Source organism: Myotis myotis, unplaced genomic scaffold (assembly GCF_014108235.1).
Source record: "Myotis myotis isolate mMyoMyo1 unplaced genomic scaffold, mMyoMyo1.p scaffold_m19_p_26, whole genome shotgun sequence".
In the NCBI taxonomy this organism is placed as follows: Eukaryota; Metazoa; Chordata; class Mammalia; order Chiroptera; family Vespertilionidae; genus Myotis; species Myotis myotis.
In genome coordinates, this window is record NW_023416331.1 from 1483323 (window position 1) to 1506633 (window position 23311).

Here is a 23311-nt window from a genome sequence, read left to right on the forward strand (position 1 = left end):
CCCTCCTCCTTGCTCCTCCCTCCTCCCTCCTCAATCCTCCCTCCTTACTCCTCCCTGCATGTGGCTGCCGTCACCCTTCTCTCCAAAGCCCTTGCTCCTGTCAGGGTCCTGGGCACCAGGTCCAGTCCCGCTGCATTCGGACCACAGTGTCACTCACCTTCTTGATACCGTACAGTGCGCTGACGATCGCTGCCACCACGGTGATGGTGATCAGCACGATGGCCCAGTCTGGAAGCACGGGGCCTGAGGAGCAGAGCGGGTCAGTGACCGAGGCAGGTGGGCCGCACGCCCCGCCTCCCACTGCGACCCTAAGAGCACATTTCTCAGTGGAGTTCCCTCCTATCCTCTTGGGAACAGAACCTGGGTGGGGGGTGGGGGGAGGGCCTTGATCCAAGCTCTGGTAGAAATAGGTGGACAGTCAGTCACCTGACCTTCGATAGAGGCACCCACACAGCACAGCGGTGGGGCGGCCGAGGGTCCGGGAAATCAATGGTTTTGGGGCAACAGGCTACCAGTGAGGGGAAAACTTGAACTTGACCCCCTCCGTATCCAGGAATTAATCCGAGATGGCTCATAGGCTTAAATTTGAAAACTAATAATAAAGCTTCTGGAAGAACATGGTCGAGAATATTTTCATGACCTTGAAGTAGGCAAGAGGATGTTAGGCGGCTACAAAAGGCACCAACCACAAGGAAAAGGTTAAGAAACTGAAAAGCAAAAAAGGCTCCACTTCATGAGATTCTGGGAACTGCCGTCTATACGGCCGCACATGGAAGCCCACCCAGAGCTCCAGGCCAAGACGGATTGAGCAGCAGAACTGTCACCTGGCGACGCTGAGCCGGGGCCTGAAGTGCTCCCGGACACGGTCGGGGCTGAAGTCGGAGGGCGACTGGGGAGATTCTCAGATGATGGAGACACGGAGACAGTGGAGACAGTCGCAGACACCCCCCCAGGGACAGTGGGGAGACCCCCAGGGACAGTGGGGAGACCCTCAGAGATAGAGGGGAGACCCCCAGGGACAGTGGGGAGACCCCCAGAGATAGAGGGGAGACCCCCAGGGACAGTGGGGAGACCCCCAGAGATAGAGGGGAGACCCCCAGGGACAGTGGGGAGACCCCCAGGGACAGAAGGGAGACCCCCAGGGACAGAGGGGAGACCCCCAGGGACAGTGGGGAGACCCCCAGGGACAGAGGGGAGACCCCCAGGGACAGAGGGGAGACCCCCAGAGACAGTGGGGAGACCCCCAGGGACAGAGGGGAGACCCCCAGGGACAGTGGGGAGACCTCCAGGGACAGAGGGGAGACCCCCAGGGACAGTGGGGAGACCCCCAGAGATAGAGGGGAGACCTCCAGAGATAGAGGGGAGACCCCCAGGGAGAGTGGGGAGACCCCCAGAGATAGAGGGGAGACCTCCAGAGATAGAGGGGAGACCCCCAGGGACAGTGGGGAGACCCCCAGAGATAGAGGGGAGACCCCCAGGGACAGTGGGGAGACCCCCAGAGATAGAGGGGAGACCTCCAGAGATAGAGGGGAGACCCCCAGAGATAGAGGGGAGACCCCCAGGGACAGTGGGGAGACCCCCAGGGACAGAGGGGAGACCCCCAGGGACAGAGGGGAGACCCCCAGGGACAGTGGGGAGACCCCCAGGGACAGAGGGGAGACCCCCAGGGACAGTGGGGAGACCCCCAGGGACAGAGGGGAGACCCCCAGGGACAGTGGGGAGACCTCCAGGGACAGAGGGGAGACCCCCAGGGACAGAGGGGAGACCCCCAGAGATAGAGGGGAGACCACCAGAGAGAGAGGGGAGACCCCCAGGGACAGAGGGGAGACCCCCAGAGATAGAGGGGAGACCTCCAGAGATAGAGGGGAGACCCCCAGGGACAGTGGGGAGACCCCCAGAGATAGAGGGGAGACCCCCAGGGACAGAGGGGAGACCCCCAGAGAAAGAGGGGAGACCCCCAGGGACAGTGGGGAGACCCCCAGAGATAGAGGGGAGACCCCCAGGGACAGAGGGGAGACCCCCAGGGACAGTGGGGAGACCCCCAGAGATAGAAGGGAGACCTCCAGAGATAGAGGGGAGACCCCCAGAGATAGAGGGGAGACCCCCAGGGACAGAGGGGAGGCCCCCAGAGATAGAGGGGAGACTCCCAGAGGCAGAGGGGAGACCCCCAGACACAGAGGGGAGACCCCCAGAGACAGTGGGCAGACCCCCAGGGACAGAGGGGAGACCCCCAGAGGCAGAGGGGAGACCCCCAGAGGCAGAGGGGAGACCCTCTGGGAGAGTAGGGAGACCCCCAGAGGCAGAGGGGAGGCCCCCAGAGATAGAGGGGAGGCCCCCAGAGATAGAGGGGAGACCCGCAGAGGGGAGACCCCCAGAGGCAGAGGGGAGGCCCCCAGGGACAGTGGGGAGGCCCCCTGGGATGTCCCCGGAGAGAGAGAGACTGTCAGAGACAGCGTGGATGCCTCCAGATGTTGTCTTCCATGGGTTCAGCTGAGCTATTGGAAAGAACAGCATCTGTGAGAAGAGGAGACCACGTCCCTGGGTCTTCACCCCAACACCCAGCACCACTTTCCAGCCTGCTCACCAAGTGTGGCGAAGGCCTGCAGGCCCAGGAGCAGCACCCGCATGGTGTCCATGGTGCCAGACAGGTGCCTTTGCAGGCCCACGGCCCTGGCTTTTAAAGGTTCTGGGACCTATTCGTGCTTCTGGAGAGCCAGGTGTGCCAGGACCTCCATCAACACCAGGATCTCCGTCCCCAGGGAGAGGTCACCAAGCTGTCCCCAGAGGATTAGCCCGTCCCAGCCTGATCCCAGGAAGCACTGGGCGAGGGGGAGTGTGAGTAAGAGCCTGAGGACTCCCCTACCTGGCCCTCGGGCTCTTCCCAGACCGGGGACCTAGCCCCCAGCCTGAGTCAGCCTCCCACCCAGACCCTCCTGGAAGGGAGGGGCCGGTGTCCTGCCCCAGGGCCTCCATTTGCCGCTGGAAGTACAACTATTGGGGTGAGGATACACGGATCTCTGGGCGAAGCAGGAATTGGGAGCTGGGTGGGGGTGAAGGACGTCCTGGCCTGGGGATCGCATCTGACCCTCAGGAGACCCAGGGCAGGGCGGGTGGACACCTGAGTCCTCCCGCATCCGACGCTGCAGCCCAGAGCGCCCGTTCCTCTGGTGGAGAGGAGCAGCAGGGAGGACGCCACCATGCTGAGGGCGAGTGCACTGTGGAGGTTCAGGGCCCAGCTCTGGGCTGACTGCCCGGAACCCATGGCCTCCCAGCTGTGCGCTCGGGCAAGTCACAGATGTATCTTCACTCCTCAGAGGAGGTGCTCTAGCCCCAGTTTAAAGGGCCCTGAAGAACGTTACAGGGAACGTGTCGTGCCCGGCACAGCGTCCGCCTCGGACACAGGGGCTCCCGCTCCTCTGAGGAAGCTCGGCCGCCCCAAGCGTCTCTCCAGGCGCCGGCCGCGGCCGCTGCACCTGCTGCCCTTCCTGCATGTCTTCTTCTAGCGCACATCTGGGGTCCCCTCCGCACGTCTGGGGTCCCGCGATGTGTGGCAGCGTCCCCTCCGTCTCTGCTCCAGTCTCCTGTGCTGGGCCCTCTGGTTTTCGGGGGCGGGGGGGGGGGGCGCAGGGAGAGGTTACATACAGAGGCAAACAGGAAGACGAAGAGGCTTCGTGACTGGTGTGTCAATCCTGTCCGTCATAATGAGGGATGAGTTCGAAGCCCTCTGCTGCTGTCTTGCTGTGTGACCTGAGTAAGTTATTCACCCCCTCTGGGCCTGATTTCCTGGTTGTTGTTCTTTTTCCTGGTTTTAAAAGAAAGATGGTGAATTGGATGGGCTCCGAACCTCCCTCTACACATCTGCGCTGGGTCTGCCATGCTGAGCGCCTGTGCTGGGAGGATGAGGGGGCCCTTTTGCCTGAACCGCAGGGGGAGGGGTTTGATGAACCCAGGCCTCCACCTGAGTATCTGGGATGTTTGGAGCCACTGAAATCACTCAACGAGGGAGCGACTTCTCACCTAGAAAGTCGCTGCACCTGGCAGAGTGGGACACCTGGTTTGGGAAGAATCCACCCCTCCCTTTGGGGCCCACATTCCTGAGCCCTTCGTGGCATGAATGACGGAAATTAATTGTAGTTAATAATTAATCCCTAACGAGTGATGAGAGCCCAGGCCTGGGTGAGGCCCAGACAACCTGCAGGACCGGCATCCATGAAGGAGGGTGAGGAGGGACCAGCCACTCTTCCCCAGCAGCCCAGCGAATGGCTCTCTCCTGGGTCCTCAAAACCATGTTGGGAGAACTGGAAAATCCAGTCACCCACCTTCCCCCTCTGGTCTCCCCCCCCCCCCCCCCCCCCCCCCAGCACCTGTGCTGAGGATTGGCTGTAGGAGGCAGGCCAGCAAGGAGAGGCCAGCGGGCTCAGGCGCCTCTGCTATCCATCTGAGGAGTGCCGTGGCCACCATGGGGGCCAGACTGCCCCTCTTCCTCCTCCTGACCCTCCTGGGCAGCTCACAAGGAGCAGGTGAGGCCACAGGGCTGGACACGGGGGCCTTGTGGCAGGAGGTCGAGAAGGGGAGCTGGAGAGACAGAGGCACCGGGTCCTGAGCCCGAGTTCAGGGCAAACCGCTGCCGGAGGGGCTGGAGGGCCTGGTGCGGAGGGAGAGGGAGCAGGGGTGCCCGCACCTCGGCCCTGGTGGCTGGGTCCTAAGCTGTACTCCTGGGTCCCCAGGGCCGGGGATGACCCTGCGGCTGAAGCTGAAGGATTCCTTTGTGGCAAATTCATCCTATGGCTCCAGCTTCCTGGAACTGCTCCAGAAGGTAGCTCTTCGGGAGGGAGAGGGTGGGGCTGTGGGAACTCCAGTGTGTTCTGAGTGGGTTTGGGGCTCTCTGCTGGCTCCTGTGTGAGAGCCATTAACCCTTCTCTCCGCAGCTCTGCCTCCTGCTCCACCTCCCGCCAGGGACCCGCGTGACCCCCCGTCAGGCAGGATCCCCACACCACGTCACCTGCGCAGGCTGAGAGCAGTGGGAGCTGCCCTGGGGGGCAGGGGTGGCCCAGCTTCAGCAGGCCCCCTGCTGCATGGCAGTAAATATGCTGAATCCCTGGCTGAGTGCGGCTGTGGGTTCCGAGTAGAAGGCGGCTGAGTGCGGCTGTGGGTTCCGAGTAGAAGGCGGCGGCTGTGGGGCGGCTGTGGGTTCCGAGTAGAAGGCGGCTGTGGGGCGGCTGTGGGTTCCGAGTAGAAGGCGGCTGTGGGGTGGCTGTGGGTTCCGAGTAGAGGGAGGCAGAGGGTCCGGGAAGGACACCCTCTCCCTCAGTGCCCTGTCCACACTGGCCGGGTTCCTTAGCTCCTCTCCCAGAGGGGTGGACTTCCCAGAGCGGGAAGTTGGGTGAAAGGCCTAACACCCAGACCTGGATCACCATCAGCTCACAGGCTGCCTTCTACCCCGTGGGGAGGGTGGCAAGCGGGGACCCCCAGCCCTCCTTTAAGACAGCCATGGGGGTCCATCTGCCTCGGGACTCCCCATCATACCCACCATGGGGTCATCTCACACGGGAGTGGCCTGCGACCCAGACAGCCCTGCCTGTGGGCTTTGCAATCGGGACAGAGCTGTGTTAAGCCCCTGAAAACCCTCTCCATTCTGGGAGCACTGTCCTGGCCCCTCAGAGTCACTGACTGGTGGCCGGGCCCTGAGAGCCAGCTTTCTGCCTCGTTCCCGGGGATCGCGGACAGGGACCTTCTTGCTGCCACCCAGAGTCTGGACCACAGGGAGGTGGGGCGTTGGCGTCCTTTGTGACCCTCCTCCGCATTCACGCGGCCCCACCAGCCTACCCACTGGACCACTCTCAGCTGCTGACCTGGCGCCAAGCCCTTGATCACCTGACCCATTCCGGGTGTTCACCTGGGCCCAGCCCACACCCTCAGTGCCTGGTTATGTCACCACTTCCGGCTGTCCACCTGGCCACGCCCCTGATGACGTAACCACTTCCAGCTGGTCACGGGGCCCCACCACCCCTCGCTCACCTGGCCTCTTCAGGGTGTTCACCTGGGTCCATCCCACCCCCTCAGTGCCTGGTTATGTCACCACTTCCGGTTTTCCACATGGCCTCGCCCCCTTGATGATGTAACAACTTCCACCTGGTCACCGGGCCCCCCCATCGCTCACCTGACCATTTCCGGCTGTCCATCTGGCCCCGCCCCCTTGATGAAGTAACACTTCTCGCTGGTCACCAGGCCCCACCCCCCCTCGTTCAACTGACCACTCTGGGTGTTCACCTGGGCTCAGCCCACCCCTTCGGTCTCGGGCCATGTCACCACTTCTGGAAGTCTTCCTGATCCCGCCCCCTTGATGACGTAACCACTTCCAGCTGGTCACCGGGCCCCACCCCCCTCGCACACCTGACCACTTCCGACTGTCCACCTGCCCCCCCCCCCCCGTAATGATGTGACCACTTCCAGCTGGTCACCGGGCCCCAACCGCCATCGCTCACCTGACCACTTCCGGGTATTCACCTGGGTCCGGCACAACCACTCGGTACCGGGTCATGTCACCACTTCCGGCTGTCCACCTGGCCCCGCCCCCCTGAAGACGTAACTACTTCCAGGTGGTCACGCCCCCCCTCTCTCACCTGACCACTTCCGGCTGTCCACCTGGCCCGCCCCCTTGATGACATAACCACTTCCAGCTGGTCACCGGGCCACACCCCCCCCATTCCCTCTCCTGACCACTTCCGGGTGTTCCCCTGGGCCCAGCCCACCCCCTCAGTCCCATGTCATGTCACCACTTCCGGCTATCCACCTGGCTCCGCCCCCTTGATGACATAACCACTTCCAGCTGGTCACGGGGCACCACCCCCCCCCACCCCCCTCCCTCACCTGACCACTTACAGGTGTTCCCAGGCCCTGGTTCACCTGACCAGTTCAGGCTGGTCACCTGGGCCCTCCCCCTTGTTTTTGAGACACCGCCCCTTGTTCACCTGACCACTGAGCCACACTGGCCGGGTTCCTTAGTTCCTCACCCAGATGGCTGGATTTCCGGATCACTGGAAGTTGGGTGAAAGGCCTAACACCCACAGCCCCGGATCACCTTCTGCTCACAGGCTGCCTCCTACCCAGCCGGCAGGGCGGCAGGAAGGGGGACACAATCCCCCCTTTAAGACAGCCATGGTGGTGTATGAACCTAGGCCCCTACATCGCCCTCACCATGGGGGCTTCTCATACACCCATCCACTCACCCACTCCATGAACTCAATTGAGAGAAGCGTATGGATTTCAGTTAGATCAAGCAAAATAGTTCAGAATAGAGATGGGAGATGTTGGGAATTTTGCTAATGATTCAGTGGGAGTTTGAGAGGCCCTGTGGCAGGTTTGGAGTCACTAAGTCCAGGGTTCGAATCCTGCCTTCCATGTTATGGACCGTGTAGATTTTTGGATGCTTCTTGACCTCCACGGTGACCCAGTTTCCTCGCCTATGGCTGTTATGGAAGCTTTAGAAAATGAGGCATGCGAAGTGCAGGCAGATGATGACTGCCAGGCCCAATTCTTTTCCATCCTTTTTTTCTGACACCTAAAGTTTCAGCTACCTCATCTGAGGATCAAACACATGTCAATGACCATCTTATCAGCTGTTCTCAAAGCGAGCGCTGTGTCTCCTGACTGCCCTCCCTCTCTCAGGGCCCTCCTCCCCACCCCACATCGGTTAAACAATTCTAGCACGTTCCATTCCTCCCAAGGAAGGAACCCAAGTACATATTATCCCGAGGCCACGAGGCACCTGGCAGTTTCTGATCTTGAGTATTTCCTTCTTTAAGCTTCTATCCTTGTCACAGCCCAACAGAACCTAATGTCCACTCTTAAGACAACTATTGAATATGCTAGGGGTGAGTCCTAGTGATCAAAGTGGGGACAGCAATGCCTGCCTCCGTGGGAGAGCTTACTTGAGCCAGCGTGGCCCAAGTCTCTCTCTGCGCCTGGAAGATGATCCAAATGCTTCCTTTCTCCTTGTCTTCTTGCTCTTGTAGGGAGAGAGAGAGAGAGAGAGAGAGAGAGAGAGAGAGAGAGAGAGAGCGCAGAGATGAAAGGGAAACATGTTAATCTGTCAACAGGCCCTGCCACTTCCATGGGATGCAGAGGGGGCCCCGTGCCTTTGGGGACAGACCTGTGAGGCAAACATACACACAAATGCAAAGGGAAACTCATTCCAGCCACGAGAGCAGCCTGCCTTGTCCTTCACTGGTCAAGCAAGGACTGCCAGGCACCCGGACTCACCAATAACGTAAAGAAAAAAGTAACAGAGCAACCACCTCGGGAGAAAGGGGAGCTGTAGGATAAAGATGAAGAAAATGCTTTTAACATTATAATTAGCATCACCAGAGAGATTTCAAAGTAAGTTTCATTCGAAGACTATTTTCATTGAAAAAATTAATATTGCATTGATCAACATCACAAATGCAGAACCATGATTTCAGCTCAGCTTAAAAATCTCATTATTCTGATTATAAATGTACCAAATTTCAAGAAATCATTCTAGGAGGCTTTTATCACTTCACAAAACTCCCTTTCATATTTGAAATTGTTGCATTAATAAATTTATCATACTTGATTTCCTTCATAAGGATTGAAATATTTTTCTGACTCAAAAAACCTTCCAATTACTTAACTAACTCCTTATTTACCCAAGTGGGTAAATTTAACCAATTCAACTTATAAGTAACATGTATCCTAAATATTCCAATATTGTTTCTAAACAATAAACGTTCAGTTTAAAATCACAAATCTAAATCGATTCTTCAACCATAATTTTAAAAAATGAATCCACTAAAAAAACAACAAAAAAACCAAAGAAAGTCTCCAAGGTAGAGCTGCCTGAACCTGAGCCTTGGCCTCTCACCTTCCTCCGCAAACAACATGAGCTTCAGCACCCACTGCAGCTTCTCCAGCACCCAACTCCCGGGCCTGGGCTCCGGGCAGTCACACAGCCACCGGCCCGGCCCCGATGGCCAGCAGCGTGGCCAACATCTATCCACGCAGGCGCCAGGGACTCGGGCTCCCGGATCTCCGTGTCCCACTCCAGGGAAGCTGGGGGTCCAGGGCCTTGGCTGTGGGGGTGGTCTGGGGTCTAGCAGGCATCAGGGGCATCTGGATCAAGAAGGAGGCGAGGCAAATCCTGAATGACTACCTGGCCTCCTGCCTGGAGAAGATGAGGAGCCTGGAGGCTGGTAATGAGAGATTGGAGAGCAAAACCCGGACACCTGGATGAGACGGGACCCGGACCAGAGGCACTCATAGTTGTGATGGCAAACAGGTTGTGAACTCAAGTGATCGGCAGGGGCTGCGGAGTCCTGAGGTGAGTTGTTTGCGTGAAGGGCTCTGCCTGTTCACTCTCTCGGTGAATTCGCAGCCTGAGGGCGTGACTTATTGAAGTCCCCTATTGAGAGATGGCGTGAGTCTCCCCAGCCCCGAGTCCTGAGTTTGGCCCAGGTTCTGACCTAAGCAGAGTGCTTGCAGGGGGCCCTTTCTGCCCTGGCATCTGTACTGTCACCACGAGAACACGACCAGCCAGCCTGCTGGGAGGAGGACCTAGACACGGGCAGCCGAGCCCCAAGCCGAAGGCCTGCCAAACCCAGGTCATGGGAGGGAGCCTCACTGAGGCCTGAATCGCTGACCCACCGACGCTCTTGAGCTGAAGAGATGTGTGTTTGAAGCCGCTGCGTTCTGGGTGGTTTGTTACACAGCGTGACTATGGCCATAGATGGCTGAGACAAGTGCTGAGAGTTGCATTTGCCATGGTGCAGACTTCCGGTGAGGTCTTCAGAACACCAGGGACGAGGGCGCAACTGAGTCCATTTTGAGTCCGTCTGGTCCCAGGCGCGTGCCCGAGTCAGTGCCTGCAGCCGCATGGACTTCATTAACCGACCTCACAGACAGGACATTGAGGCTTAGCGCTCAGGCTGCACCCCTGTGGCCCATTAGCGGTGGCGAGGTCACGCCAGATACCTGGGCTTCAGAGCATCTCCCTCTGCTTTAGCTTTGAGGCTGGGGGCTCAGAGCCTGACAGGGATGTGGACAGACACCCCCAGGACATGAGCTCCCTGACCCAGGGGTCCACCCAGGTCCATCGGGTGGAGGGTGGAGGGAGGCAGCTCAGGTGAGAGGCGAGGGATTCCACTGACGACAGGGTGGCCACTGGCCCCGGGGCGGGGGGGCAGCCACACAGACCACACTTGAGTCCTGGGTGTTTCTCACCCGCATGGAGCCTGCCTGTCTCCACCTGCAAATGGGACTCCGCCAGCACCTGCCTCGCAGGATTGCTGAGGGCCACACGGACCCGCCACCTGGGCACATGCCGCGTGCCTGCCAGAGAAGGGCCAGCGGCGGGGGTGGTTATTAGGGTGGAAAGCCGGTCCCATCAGGCTGCAGGCGTCCCCCTCGTTTCCTCGAGGAAGGCTCACCTGACTCCCCACTTGAGACCGTCTTGACTTCTATTTTTTTAATCCTCACCCGAGGATATTTTTCCATTAATTTTTAGAGTGGAAGAGAAAGGGAAAGACAGAAATATCTAAGTGAGAGAAACACATCAATTGGTTGCCTTCTGCATGTGCCACAACCAGGGCCCAGGTCGGGAAGGAGCCTGCAACCAAGGTACGTGCCCGGGATTGATCAGAATTGAACCCGGGATCCTTGGGTCCGCAGAAGACCGTCTTGACTTCTTACCAGCTGTCTCAAACTGCAAGCAGGCCGCCAAGCCCTGCCCGCTTGGGGTGTGGACAGGATTGCTTCCTGCTCTCACAGTGCCCGCCTGCCTCCTGTCCACCCACCCAACACCGTCAGCACCTAGGAAATGAGCGCCGGCTGCTCTGGAGTGAGGAGCCCCTGAAGCGAGGGGAGCATAGGAAGTGGGAGAGTGAAGACAAACTCAATCCCCCACGTTCCCGCTGCACCTGTCCTGGGAGTTAGCCCAGAGGAGCGGTGGCTGAGGGCCCGAAGGACCCCTATGTCATGACTCGCCCCCGACCTGCCTGCACGGTGGGCAGTGGCACCTCTGTGTTGGCCCAAACAAGCTGGGGAACTAGCAGTCTGGATCCCCAAGTGCCTGGAGCAGACTGACTGCTTCAGAGCCTGGTTCTTAGATCTCAGGACCTGAGACTACGGGGCTATGACTTCCAGATGCTTTTCTCTAAAAATTCTCTCCCCAAACTCACGACATCAGTGCAAAGAATGCTTTGGGGTTCATTAGCCCTGGGGTGGTAAGCACGCTCCTCCTTTTGGACAGCCAATGTGAACTTCAGCTGGGCACCTGGCTTGGCCGTCTCCGGCCTCCCTCGCAGCTAGGAATGGCTGTGGTTGGGGTCCAACAGGATGCAAGCGGAAAGGAAGTAGGCAACTTCCAAGGCAGCAAAGCCCTTACAACGGCCAACAAGCTCCTGGACCAGCACTTCCAATAGGACTTCCTGATGGAAATGCTTTGGAGCCTGTGCTGAGCGACACGGTAGCCACCAGCCACAGGTGGCTGTCAGGCCTGATGTAAGACCTGAACGCTGAACTTTGTAAATTACTTCAGACAGCCAAATGGCTACCATTTTGAACAGCACCACCCTACAGAACCCTCCTGAGCCTTCCTCCCCTCCGCACCCAGCACTCCGCACTGCACTCAGCCCCGGCACTCAGAGTTCCCCAGACATGCTCTACCCACTCTCCTTCCCCGAGCTCGCAGCTCCCCGACACCCACTCCCAGACGTCCTCGCCTCCTGCAATGACTCCCACCTGACCCATCTTAGTACTACAACCTGCTCTCCAGGCCCCTACCCCCTTCCTTCCCCCAGCTTTCACGACCTTCAGACACACTACATATTACGTACTTATGCCATTTCTGACTTTCCCTGTTAGAACCAAAGTACTACCGGGCAGAGATCTTGGTTTCATTCATTCACTGGTGAATCCAAGGGTGCAGAACAGGGCCCAGCACAGAGCAGGTGCTGAAGCAATACCTGGTGCCGCTGGGGAAGAGACAAGGAAGCTGCCCGCCGCTTCCTCTCGCTCTGGGCGGGCATGTGGAGGTGCTGGTGGGGCCGGGCAGATGTTAGATCTAGTTAGAAAGTGTAGAGCGGAGGAGGAGCGGCCGCCAGCGCAGGGCCGCCACACACGTGAAGCTCGGCTACAGCACCAGAAAGAACTGCATGTAAGTCACTGGGCTAAATCCCAGGTGATACTTTTTACACAAACTACTTTTAATCTCTGAGCACATTCCTTCATCTCAGAAATGGAGAGAACGCCCCCACCTCTGAGGTCTCAGGGTTCAGCAGCACCAGGGCGGGCCCAGCTGCGAGTGGCCACCATGGAATTGGGCCTGGAAGGGCCAGGCCCTGAACTCCACTGCCACGAGGCAGCAGCTGGGGTGGGCGGTGGGCGTCTGCGTATCTGTGCGCCTGTCAGGGCCGGGCAGCGTCCATGCACGCATTTCAGCAGAGTGGGGCGCGCTCCCGGCAGCCCCTCCGGCCTGGAAGAAGTCCCTGCTCCTCTCAGCCCCCACCAGAGGGGCAAGGACGTGGGGAAGGGCAGGCAGGAGCAGCGGCACTGTCAGCAGCCCGGGCAGCAGTGGACTGTGTCACTGTGCCCACACGAGAAAGCTCCGCTTCCCCCCAGCCAGGCGGCCCGAGCCGAGGCAGAGGCACCCTCCTGTCCCGGCAAGAACCTCGGGGACAAGTGAGAGACAAGAGTCACCACTGGGGGAAAGAGGGACAAAAGAACCACAGGCAGACGCGTTTGAGACTAAGTTTATCTGCCTTCCTCGTGCCCAAGCTCCCAGGTGGGGCTGCACGGGGCAGCGGCAGGAGTGCGAGCGTCGAGTGGCCACGCTGGTCTGCTCCCGGGAGCCAGGGGCACCACATGGGTTCCGAGGCCCCCTTGCCGGGGGCTGCAGGATCAGTCTGTCCTCACAGGCAGGTCTGGCGGCGGAGAAGCGCCAGGTGCGAGAGCTCACGGTTCCCTGGGGCTGGGAGACGCCGCCATTAGCTGCCTGAGGTGAGAGGCCGCCTGGTCCAGTTTCGACAATTCCAGGTGGAGGGAAGAAAGCTGGACGGGCGAGAAGCAGTAAGGATCCGCAGGAGGCCCACCCTCCCTCCACCCTCCTTCCACCCTCCCTCGGGAGGCGGGCTCCCTGGGCAGCCTCCCAGCCTCACCCTCTGCTGCCGCCGAGCCTCGGCCTCCCCCTCTGACGGGGTCCGGGCCACGAGGCCGTCCAGCTGCTTCTGCAACTTGTGCCTTCGGGCAGCCAGCAGAGGCAGATGGGCCTGCGGGTCCACCAGGCCCTGCAGAGGACAGAGGCGTTGCGGCCGCCCTGCGCCTCCCACACGAAGACCCTCCTCACTGACAGAACTTGCCCTGCCCTCCGCCCCACAGCCTTTCTGACCCTCCCCTGCTCCCCGCTCCTCTGGGCACCTGCAGCTCCATGTAGACCTGAACGCTGTCACTGAGCGGGGCCTGGGCCCAGCCGGAGGGGGCGGCTGCACCTGCGGGCAAGAGGCCCACAGCCCCGCAGCGGCCCAGGGTGCCCAGTGGCTCCAGGAAGGCCTCGAAGACACCCTGCTCTCCAGGCTCGGAGCTCTGCAGCAGCACTGGGGGAAAGGGGCCGGTCAGGGTCAAGGCCTGCCCCAAGCGCTCCCCCTGCCTCGCCAGCTGCTGCTTCTCCCGCAGGCACTGGGAGCCCACACCACGCCTCACCTCGGGGCCGGGCCTTGGTGAGCTGGTACGTGGCCCGGAGAGCCCTCAGCGCCTGCACGGCCTCCTGGACCCGGGAAAAGCGCTGCTCCAGCTGGGGGCGGTGCCAGCGCTCCTGCAGGCGGGACCAGACTGGGGCTGAGCAGCAGGCTCCTGGGACCCGCCAACTCTCCTGGCTCTGCCCCGCCCACCCGCGCCTCTGCACCACCTCAGGGATGTCACCCGCAAAACCTGGGCACCATCTACGATCTTAGATGATCAGTGGCTATTGTCTGTTCAGTCGCTCCGACTGACGATACCAAACAACCAAAAATAAAACATTTAAAACGTATTATTCAAAACTCACAAAAGCACATAACTCATAAAACACATCATTTAAAAACTCTATTAAGCTTGAAAATGATTTTTGGGTAAGTTTGCGGCATTCATCCTTTGCAGGTTATTAAAGCTTAAAATTGCACAGAGACTTTGGGACATCCTGTTACTAGCATCCACCCTCATCACAGCATGGCACTGCCTGCTACCATCCCGGTTTAACAGGGGAAACTGAGGCACGGTCGCTCTTGCCCACGGTGCTAACAGGGCTCCCCGAGGCGCTGTAGAACTCCAAAGCCTCCGCAGTGAAGTGTCAGCTGTTAGTGACCCACAGCTAACCCTTTCGGAAGACCCCCGCCCCGGGCCACCCCGGGGATGTGTGACTCACCAGGCTTTGGGCACTGGGATAGGGGGCAACAGAGATGCTGGGGGCGCGGGGGCCGCCCGGCCCGGGGGGCAGCCTCTGCCAGAGCTCCTCGGCCAGGAAGGGCATGAACGGGGCCAGCAGGCGGAGACCGACGTCCGCACAGCAGAACAGCACCTGAGGCGGCCCAGGCGGGCGGGGGCCGTGCGACAGCCCCGGCTTCACGGCCTCCTGGGGAGGAAGCCTGCGGGTCACGCCACACCCTGGCCGCCCACAGCCAGGACTGCGGGCACCGCATCGGATGTCCCATGAGAAGGGGAACCCCAGGCAGGATTCTCAGAGGTAGGTGGGTAATCAAAACGTAGGAAGGTTGTTTAACTTAGGAAGAAAACTACTGAGTTTTCTGCTCGTCAAAAAGACAGAGTTTTTAAGACGGAGAAGCAGTGGGCTCGGGCAGCGTCCTGAGCTAGCAGCATCCCCGGGACAAGCAGCGCCCGTTTCCACCGCCCACCGCCTGGGGCCACGCTGGGGCAGGGGACACGCGTGCACCTGCTGGCCCTCCCGCGGCCTTAGCTGAGAACCCGGGTGCAGACCATGGTGCTTCCTCCCCGGCCAGCCCAGTGCCCAGCTGCCCGGCCTGAACCGAGTCAGAGGCTGAGGAAGAAGCTCCCTCCACCTCCGGGCCTACCTGTCCGACTGCTTCAGAAGCCTCCCCACCTCCCGCCTCCTCTCGCCCAGGCGGCAGGCAGGGCAGGCGCTCCCCGGGAAGGGGAGTCAGGGTTCCCTGGCTCGTCATCTTCGTCCTCACCAAAGGGACCATGGGGAACCCAGCTGAGAGCTCTGCCGGGGACCACTCGCGCTCAGGGCACGAGGGGCAGGCCTGCAGGAGAGCGCGCCGGCCCAGCCCCACTCACCACGTAGACGTCACAGAGGCTGTGGAGCCAGAAGTGGTGCAGGGCATGGGTGGCAAGGGGCAGCTCCCGGGTGAGGAAGCCTCGCTCGCACTCCCGGGCGGTGCGGGCCAGGCGGCTCAGGATCCAGGCGTCCATGGGGGACGCGGGGCACAGCTGCAGGCAGAGAGGCTGCAGGTCACGGGAGGGCGACTCCGACTCCACGCCCCTCCCTTTCCTTCCAGAGGCTGCCTTCCGCCTCAGACGGCAGACAAGCCCACGCCAGGCACCTCTCTCCCACCTCCTCTGCAGGCTGCGGTGTGAAGTTCTCCCCTAGGGCGCTGAAGATAAAGCGCAGGGCGTTCCAGACCTTGTTGCAGAAATGTCGGGAGCTCAGGACCTCAGAGACAGACAGGTGCAGGTCCCCCGCTGGGAGGGAGAGAGGAGAGCGCATGCAGGCGGACGCGCTGGCACCGGGCGTCCTCAGCCCTGCCAGCCCCTCTTTGCGACCCCAACACCTTGCCTGGCTTACCCAGGGCCCCATGGGAGCACAGGGCGAAGCGCAGGGCATCTGTCCCACACTCGGGGATCCCATGAGGGAAGTCCTTTCTCTGCAACCAGAGGGAGGAGGGGTGGCAGACGCCCATGAGGCTGCAGGGCCAGGAGCCTGGGTCGCAGAGAAAGCCAGCGGCTGTGAGCTAGAGGCCGGATGGGGCAGACACCAGGGACACACCTGCGCTGCAGCTGCGATCGCCAGCTCTGCGGGGTCCAAGTTCCCATCCCTCAGCTTCTCCTGCAGCACCTGGGACAGGTGAGTATTCGCTTGCCTCAGTCCAAGACCCACCCCTACAAGGGTCCCACCTCTGTACCCCCAGCTGGCTCCTCCCCCCACAAACCCCAGCCCTGCCCAGCTCTCATCCTACCTGCAGCTCCGCCCCTCGGATGATGTCCCGTGGGTCCAGCACGTTCCCCAGGGACTTGCTCATCTTCCGGCCCTGCCTGTCCCGAACCATGGAGTGCAGAAGCACCTGGGGCGGGAAGGTGGCAGAAGGCGGCCTGGAGAGCCTTCCCGAGGCCCCGTGGGCTTTAGGGCTGAGGGTGGGGAGGGAATCGGGAGGTGGAGACCACCAAGGCAGGGGTCAGGGCGAGGACAAGGTTGGGGACACGAGCTACCGAGGGACAGGGCACGACAAGGCGTTACCTTGCTGAAGGGGAGCTGCCCCGTGAGCTGGGTCCCCAGCATGACCATGCGGCCCACCCAGAACAGCAGGAGGTCGCTGCCGGTCTCCAGAAGTGACAGGGGGTAGAAGCGAGTGAGGTCTGGGGTCTGGGAGGAAAAGACAAGCAGGAAGAGGCCCTGGCGCCATCTCCTCAAGACTCGGGCCCACCGTGTCCTTCACCTCCACCCTCCCTCTGCTGACAGGCCCCCCAGGGGCCTCACCTGCTGGGGCCAGCCCAGGGAAGAAAAGGGGAAAAGAGCTGAAGAGAACCACGTGTCCAGGACATCGGGGTCTGCCAAACAGAACCGGAACCTCAGCTTTAGGCCCTTAGCCTGCGCTCAGCCCCGCCCTCCCCGCCAGTTCCCCCCGCCCCACCCCTCCAGGCCCCGCCCCCTCCGCCAGCTCCCCCACCCCTCCAGGCCCCGCCCTCACCGCCAGCCCCCCCACCCCTCCAGGCCCCGCCCCCTCCGCCAGCTCCCCCCACCCCTCCAGGCCCCGCCCCCTCCGCCAGCTCCCCCCACCCCTCCAGGCCCCGCCCTCACCGCCAGCCCCCCCACCCCTCCAGGCCCCGCCCCCTCCGCCAGCTCCCCCCACCCCTCCAGGCCCCACCCTCACCGCCAGCCCCCCCACCCCTCCAGGCCCCGCCCCCTCCGCCAGCTCCCCCCACCCCTCCAGGCCCCGCCCTCACCGCCAGCCCCCCCACCCCTCCAGGCCCCGCCCTCACCGCCAGCCCCCCCACCCCTCCAGGCCCCGCCCCCTCCGCCAGCTCCCTCCACCCCTCCAGGCCCCGCCCCCTCCAGGCCCCGCCCTCACCGCGCTCCAGGGTCAGCTCCGCGCCCGGCCGCCCCGTCAGCGCTGCCGCTGCCTCCCTGGCCTCAGCCTCCGTCCGCCCGACCACCCAGCGGTCCTCCCCGTGGCCCTGCGGAACGAGGCGCGTGAGGAGCCGCCGCAGGCGGGAAGCCTGTCCCTGGGTCTCCCAGGGCCTCCGCAGGGAGATACAGGCCGGGAGCCAGGGCAGGGAGGTCACAGGACTGAGGCTGGACCACCGGAGAGACGGCCTGAGCCCCGGCAGGCCTGGGACTCGGGCTCAGCCCCGCCCCGCCCGCCCGCTCTGCCTCCTACCACCTTCCCGGGCTCCCCCACGAGCAGGTAGGCTGGAATCCGATGGCCCCACCACAGCTGCCGGGAGACGCACCAGTCCCTGCCACAGAGCCAGAGCGGAGTGGCTTCTCAGCCGGAGCAGCGCCACCCCCGCCCCGCCCCGCCCCGCCCCGCCCCCAGAGCCCCTCTTACTCAGGGCGGGAGAACCAGAGCCGCCAGGTCTTCCGGTGGAAGGATGGGCTCAGCTCCAGGGCCCCCGACTCCACAGCCTGCGGGAGACGCTTCACAGTGCTCCCGCCCGGCCCACCCTCTGCTTCTCCAGCTCCAAGGGACCTCCCAAACCTCCTGAGAAGACGCTGGGCTTGAGTGAGGACACGAGCCGGCCCTCTGGGCCACGGCGCCTCCCTGCCCACAGCGTCCTGATTCTGCATCTGCCCAGCGTCCCTCCTCACCTGCGCAGCGCGGGCCGCCATCTCCCGGCAGCGGACGAACCACTGGCTCTTCAGCAGGTACTCCACCACGTCCCCCGAGCGGCTGAAAGGGAGAGGGTTGAGCCCGGCCCAGCCCTGGCCTCGCGCCAGGCCCGCCCTGAGGACACAGCAGCCAGTGACACTGACGCAGGCCTGCGTTCCAGCCCGAGGGGTGCAGCCCCCACGCCCTCCCGGGAGGCTCACCTGCAAATGGGCAGCACCATGGGGTGGCTCTGGAGGCCCCGGAGCAGGCCCCGCTCCCTCAGCGCGGACAGGATCTTCTCCCGGGCCACGAAGCGGTGCAGACCCTGGAAAAGGGGCAGCAAAGCTTCAAGGCCTCCCTGGAAAGGAGAACGGGGCGGGGGGTGCCCCCACAGGGTGGGGAACAGTAGCCGGTCCCACCTGCAGCCAGTCCCCACAGGCGGGGGCCATGGTCCCATCCTCCGCAATGACACTCAGGGGGCGCAGGCCGTGGCGGGCCCCCAGCTCGGCGTCAGCAGGGCTGTGCGCTGGAGTCACCTTCACTGCCCCTGGGGAGCAGAGCCCGTGAGCACGGAGGCCGACCAGGCGTAGGCTGTCCATCGTGGCCCATGCCTCCCAGCCCTCCCTCCTCTGTGCCTCCCCTTTGTGACGCCACCACCCAGACAACTCCATATGGGTTCCCGCCTTTCCTCCTCCTCCCGGTCCCCATCCCCAGCTCCCGGCTTCCCTGTGGCACTCACCCGTGCCCACGTGCGGCTGGACAGCAGAGTCTGTGACGAGCGGGAGAAGCTGCCCTGTCAAGGGGTGACGAAGGTGTCGCCCATGTAGATGCTGAAGGGAAGGAGGGGCAAGGACAGGCACATGTGAGCAGAAAGGCCTGGGCAGGGCGGGAGAGCCCTGAGAATAAGGGGGGAGGACCAAGTCAAGAGCCAGAGGGGTCAGCCACCGTTTCTCAAGGGGTTGGGAGGGGGGTGACTACTGTAGGCTCTGCCGGCCAAGGGGCCAACGCAGCCTCTGGCTCCTCCACCTGCCTCAAGGTAGGCGCACGGACAGGCAGCGCGGATCTGCCCCCGCCAGACCTGGTCAACCCCAGCGAGAGGAAAAGTGCGACATCGAGAAGAGACCGGGCAGCCTCAGAGCCCCTGGAGGGCTGAGCCGGTGGAAGCTGGAGAGAAGGCGCCGCCATGGGGACGGAGGGGAGAGGAAGCTGTGGGCAGGATGGCCAGGGGCAGGGCAGGGCAGGGCAGGGCATTACTGTGTATCGGGCGTCATCGGGATGAACAGCCACTGCCACGTCTCCAGGCAATGTCTCTGGTCTCGTGGTCCCTACCACGACCTCTGCGTCTGAGGGTAAAATTCAAGCACGTCCAGCTAGTGGCCATTCTCACCCTCACCCCAGACATAGCTGAAGGCAGGAGGACTGGAAAAGGGAGGGGCAGGAGCAGTCAAGGTTGAAATAACGAGACATGAGGAGCCTGGGACAGAGGCAGTGCCTGGAATTCCTGGCAGAAATGGGGATGGACATTCGGAAAGGCACGGGGCCCAGGGGACCCGGGGACAGTCGGCCCCAATCACAAACGCTGTGCGCCTCCCACCACAAACACCCTCTGACACTCCAGCTCATCTACCAGCCCCGCAGGAACAGCGCACCTCCTGTCCGCACCCCACTCCAGAACCGACCTGTCTCCCCCGGGCCAGCCTCCTGCAGAATTACTCTGAGCTCCCAGGGCCCAGGAGCCAGGCTAAATGCCCACAGAACACGAACACGACCAGGTTCCTCACGCCCCTCCCACCAGGCCCACATGGGCTCGAAAAAACAGGGAGGCAGAGGTGAGTGGGTGGCCCTTCTCAGACTGCCTCACCAGGCTCTCCATCCACGGGGAAGGCCACAGAGACCAGGATGCCGAAAGACACAGGGGTGGGGCAGCCAGGCAGCCGAAGCTCTGTGGGGCCAGGCAGGGACCGGCTCTCCACCTAGCGGGTGGATGAAGCAGGGTCTGAGAGCAGCCCCGTGCAAGGCTCCCACCCTGGCCTCCCACCCCCACTCCCCACCCGCCCAGCCTCCCTGCAGCGCATCTACGGGAGCCTTCAGAGGGCGGGGTGCCACCTCCGGGCCCTCACCTAGCACTGCGCAGTGCAGCTGCCGTGGACAGTCACTGAGCACAGCCACACAGGTGCTGTGCTGACACCTCCCAGGAGGCCTCACTCCATCCTCACAACACCCCAGCGCTTTCCCATCAGCCCTGATGTTCAGATTGCGAAAACTGAGGCTCAGAGCCGCTGACGGCAGGACTTGGACTGAGTCGGGCAGGCTGGCTCCAGACTCTGGGCTTCCACCCGCCACGCGCTCCCCCGCGGCCCCTTCTCTTCCCCGCCTCACCTCAACATCCGAGATGGCTGACCTCAAAGCGCACGACCAATTGACAAGCTGCCGGCTGCGGTACAACAACCCTGCCTTGTGGAGTCGCACGAAAGCTTCCGTCACAGCCACTGAGGAGCCCTAGGATGGTCGAGTGTCCACACCCAACAGCCCCTTCTCAGCCCGCCGCCCTGTTCGGGGCCCTGCCCTCCCACCCTGCTACCCCGACACACCGCCACCCGCCACCCTCGCAATCTCTAAACCCCTCTCACCCCACAGGGCCTGAGGGCACACTCACTGCGTCCATAGTGAAGCACTCTCGGTCCCAGTCCAGGGAGGCCCCCAGAGCTCGCAGCTGCCCACAGATCTCTCCCCCTTTCCTGTGCCCAGAGAGGTTTGTCAGCAAACATGTCCCGAGCACCAACGACCAGGCCCAGGGACACCCAGCCACGCTGGGGGCTGGGAGGAGTGCAGCATTGGTCCAGCCTCTGGAAGCTAATGTAGACAGTATGGAGACTTCTAGAACATCAAAAAAGCACAGCCTAGCCGGTGTGGCTCAGTGGTTGAGCATCGACCTATGAACCAGGAGGTCACGGTTCGATCCCTAGTCAGGGCATGTGCCCAGGTTGCAGTCTTGATCCCCAGTGTGGGGTGTGCAAGAGGCAGCCGATCCATGGTTCTCTCTCCATTTATGTTTTTACCTCTCTCTTCCTCTCTGAAATTAATAAAAATATACTTTAAAAGCATAAAGCTCTATAAGAGGGCAGCCGAATTGTGGGAAACCCAGAGCAGCTTTGCAGAGGAGACGGCATGTGCTAGCCGACCTGGGGACACAAGGGCAGGTCAAGCAGAGGGAAGGTGGCAGTGGGTGAGTGGGAGATGATAAAGTCTAGGCCAGGAAAATGGGACCAGTGGGAGCGTGTGAGTGTATATACATACACATACATCAATAAGCACATCTTACTGTATCACACAAACACACACACACACACACAGACGCACAGGTGCAGAGCTTGGAGACCCCACCAAACACTAAGAGGCTCCAGAGCTCAAGTCTCTGGAAGTTAGGGGAATGAGGGGGATGGGAAGAGCAACCACAAGCCGGGAGAGAGGCTGGGAAGCAAGGTCCCAAACCCATGATCTCGACCCCTGCGCCTGGCACTCACTCCTCCTTCCACTTCCACACCTCCCGGAGGAAGTCTTCCCGGCCCATCTCGTGTCTCCTCAGCCCCCGCTCCTTCCACAGCTGCTTCTCCACCACAGCCTAGGAGATGAGGGGCAGACAGTGAATCGGGTGTCTTGCACCTGAGCAAAGGAAACAGTGGCAAGAGACATACTTGGGTAGCAATCCCTGCATGATCTGAGCCAGGGACCCACAGCACGCAATCCCCGCGCATCCGGTGCCTGCAACAGAAACACGCACACGCGAAGCCCTGAGCTTACACATTTATCCTCCCTCCTCCCCTTCCCGTCCCCCTCCCGAAACTCAAGCAGCCCCCTTCCCCTCACCAGCGCACAAGCGCGTCCTGGATGGCCACAGTCAGTGCGTGCCCGACGTGCAGGGACCCGGTGACGTTGGGCGGGGGGATGCACATGGAAAAGGTCTCCCCGGTGCTCTGGGGCAGCCTGGTCTAGGAGCCAAGGCAAAGGGCAAGAGAGGGCTGGCCCTTACCTGGGTGAACAGCTCCCTCTGCTGTCCCCAGGGCATAAAGGACTGCAAGTAACAGGGCCAGGGCAGGGGACCTGCCCAGAGGATGTGTGGGGACACTGGAGCAGGAGACAAGCTCTCCCATGAGTTGGCCTTGGGGACTCAGCCTGCCCACCTCGGGGACTCCCCGCCAGTACAGACCTGATACTCGGGTTTGAAGAAGCCCTCTCGCACCCACCAAGGGTACCAGGCCGCCTCCACGTAGCGGGGGCTGTAGGCAGCCGGCAGGGGCCGGGAGACATCTGTGGAGGCGGCAGAGCTCCTAAGTCCCCTGCATTTCAGCAGACCGGATGGGCGACGGGAGAGCAAGCTTCTAGCTACCTTTCTTTTCGCCGGGTTCCGTGGGGAGTTCATACAACACTATTTCTTTAGGAGTCCAGGCCTTACTGGATTCTGCAGGTGCCTGAGGGGAGGGAGGGAGGGAGGGGCTGCAGTTCCCGGTGCAACCAGGCACCTGGGGTCCAGTCTCCCCGCCAGCCCCGCCCACGTCTCTCGGGCACCCAAGGACAAGCAGGGCGACCCCAACCTTGCTCTTCCCGGCTAGCCCGGCCTCCAGCGCCGCCTGCTTCTCTCGCAGGCGTTTCTGTTTGGCTTCGCGGTTCCTCCGGGAGGTGGGGGACCCGTAGGGCTCGGACTGGGTAGAAAGGGCATGGGACCCGGGGAGGCCCCGCGAGGGCCTCAGCCCCCAGGGCCGGAAAGAGGCCCGAGGCAGGTGCGGCATCAGCAGGGCTTGGACAGGCACTGAGGACAGGGCGCGCGGCGGGTCACACCCCTGGTCCGCCTTACTCCCGCCTCCTCCCAGCCTGCGTTACTCCCTCCCACCCCGCACAGCGCCCGCCAGCACCAGGGGGCCCGTCCCGGCAACCGGACGCGGAGCCACGAGGAGCGCTCTCCCGGGGGAGGGTCAGTTTCTGGCCCCCGATCTACGCACGTGCGAAGAGGGGGTGACCGCTGACACGCGGGAAGGTGAAGGGCTCGGGGATTCGGGGAGATGGCCGCCCCGGCGCGCCGAGCCAGCAGGAATCCGGCCAGCCACCGCGACCTCGGCCTGCCCAGCGCCGCCGCGCGCCCCAGCCCCGCGCGCCCACCCGGCCCCAGGGCGCCCCGCAGCGGCGACGCCGAGGACTGGGCTACCGGAACTGGACCCGCGGCCGCGCGGCGCAGGGGGCAGAGCTCGGCGGGCGCATGCGCG

General features: G+C 62.3%; 2 protein-coding genes across 11 annotated transcripts; one reads left to right on the forward strand and one right to left on the reverse strand.

The window, feature by feature from the left end:
* The first annotated feature begins 4407 nt into the window (after positions 1 to 4407).
* On the forward strand, positions 4408 to 5074 carry SFTA2 (surfactant associated 2). The gene is made up of 3 exons (XM_036356602.1): positions 4408 to 4520; positions 4728 to 4816; positions 4929 to 5074. The coding sequence occupies exons 1-3, from the start codon at positions 4460 to 4462 to the stop codon at positions 5013 to 5015; spliced, it is 237 nt and encodes a 78-aa protein (XP_036212495.1). The 5' UTR covers positions 4408 to 4459; the 3' UTR covers positions 5016 to 5074.
* Positions 5075 to 12751: 7677 nt separating this feature from the next.
* VARS2 (valyl-tRNA synthetase 2, mitochondrial) lies at positions 12752 to 23270 on the reverse strand. 10 transcript variants are annotated; one of them, XM_036356494.1, is made up of 30 exons: positions 23051 to 23270; positions 22646 to 22860; positions 22441 to 22522; positions 22261 to 22361; positions 21921 to 22042; positions 21749 to 21815; positions 21578 to 21675; positions 20710 to 20791; positions 20433 to 20552; positions 19915 to 20026; positions 19308 to 19396; positions 18793 to 18883; positions 18473 to 18600; positions 18275 to 18378; positions 18053 to 18134; positions 17793 to 17869; positions 17625 to 17700; positions 17313 to 17418; positions 16721 to 16791; positions 16481 to 16606; positions 16203 to 16307; positions 16013 to 16081; positions 15812 to 15890; positions 15581 to 15708; positions 15304 to 15456; positions 14414 to 14620; positions 13714 to 13825; positions 13432 to 13607; positions 13173 to 13301; positions 12752 to 13065 (listed from the first exon to the last, which is right to left on the reverse strand). In XM_036356494.1, the coding sequence occupies exons 2-30, from the start codon at positions 22838 to 22840 to the stop codon at positions 12970 to 12972; spliced, it is 3183 nt and encodes a 1060-aa protein (XP_036212387.1). In that variant the 5' UTR covers positions 22841 to 22860; positions 23051 to 23270; the 3' UTR covers positions 12752 to 12969. The 10 variants fall into 10 exon arrangements, with proteins under 10 accessions (XP_036212387.1, XP_036212386.1, XP_036212385.1 ...); XM_036356493.1 differs by having other exon boundaries at positions 17622 to 17700; XM_036356492.1 differs by having other exon boundaries at positions 17622 to 17700; positions 20455 to 20552; positions 20710 to 20906.
* Positions 23271 to 23311: the final 41 nt, after the last annotated feature.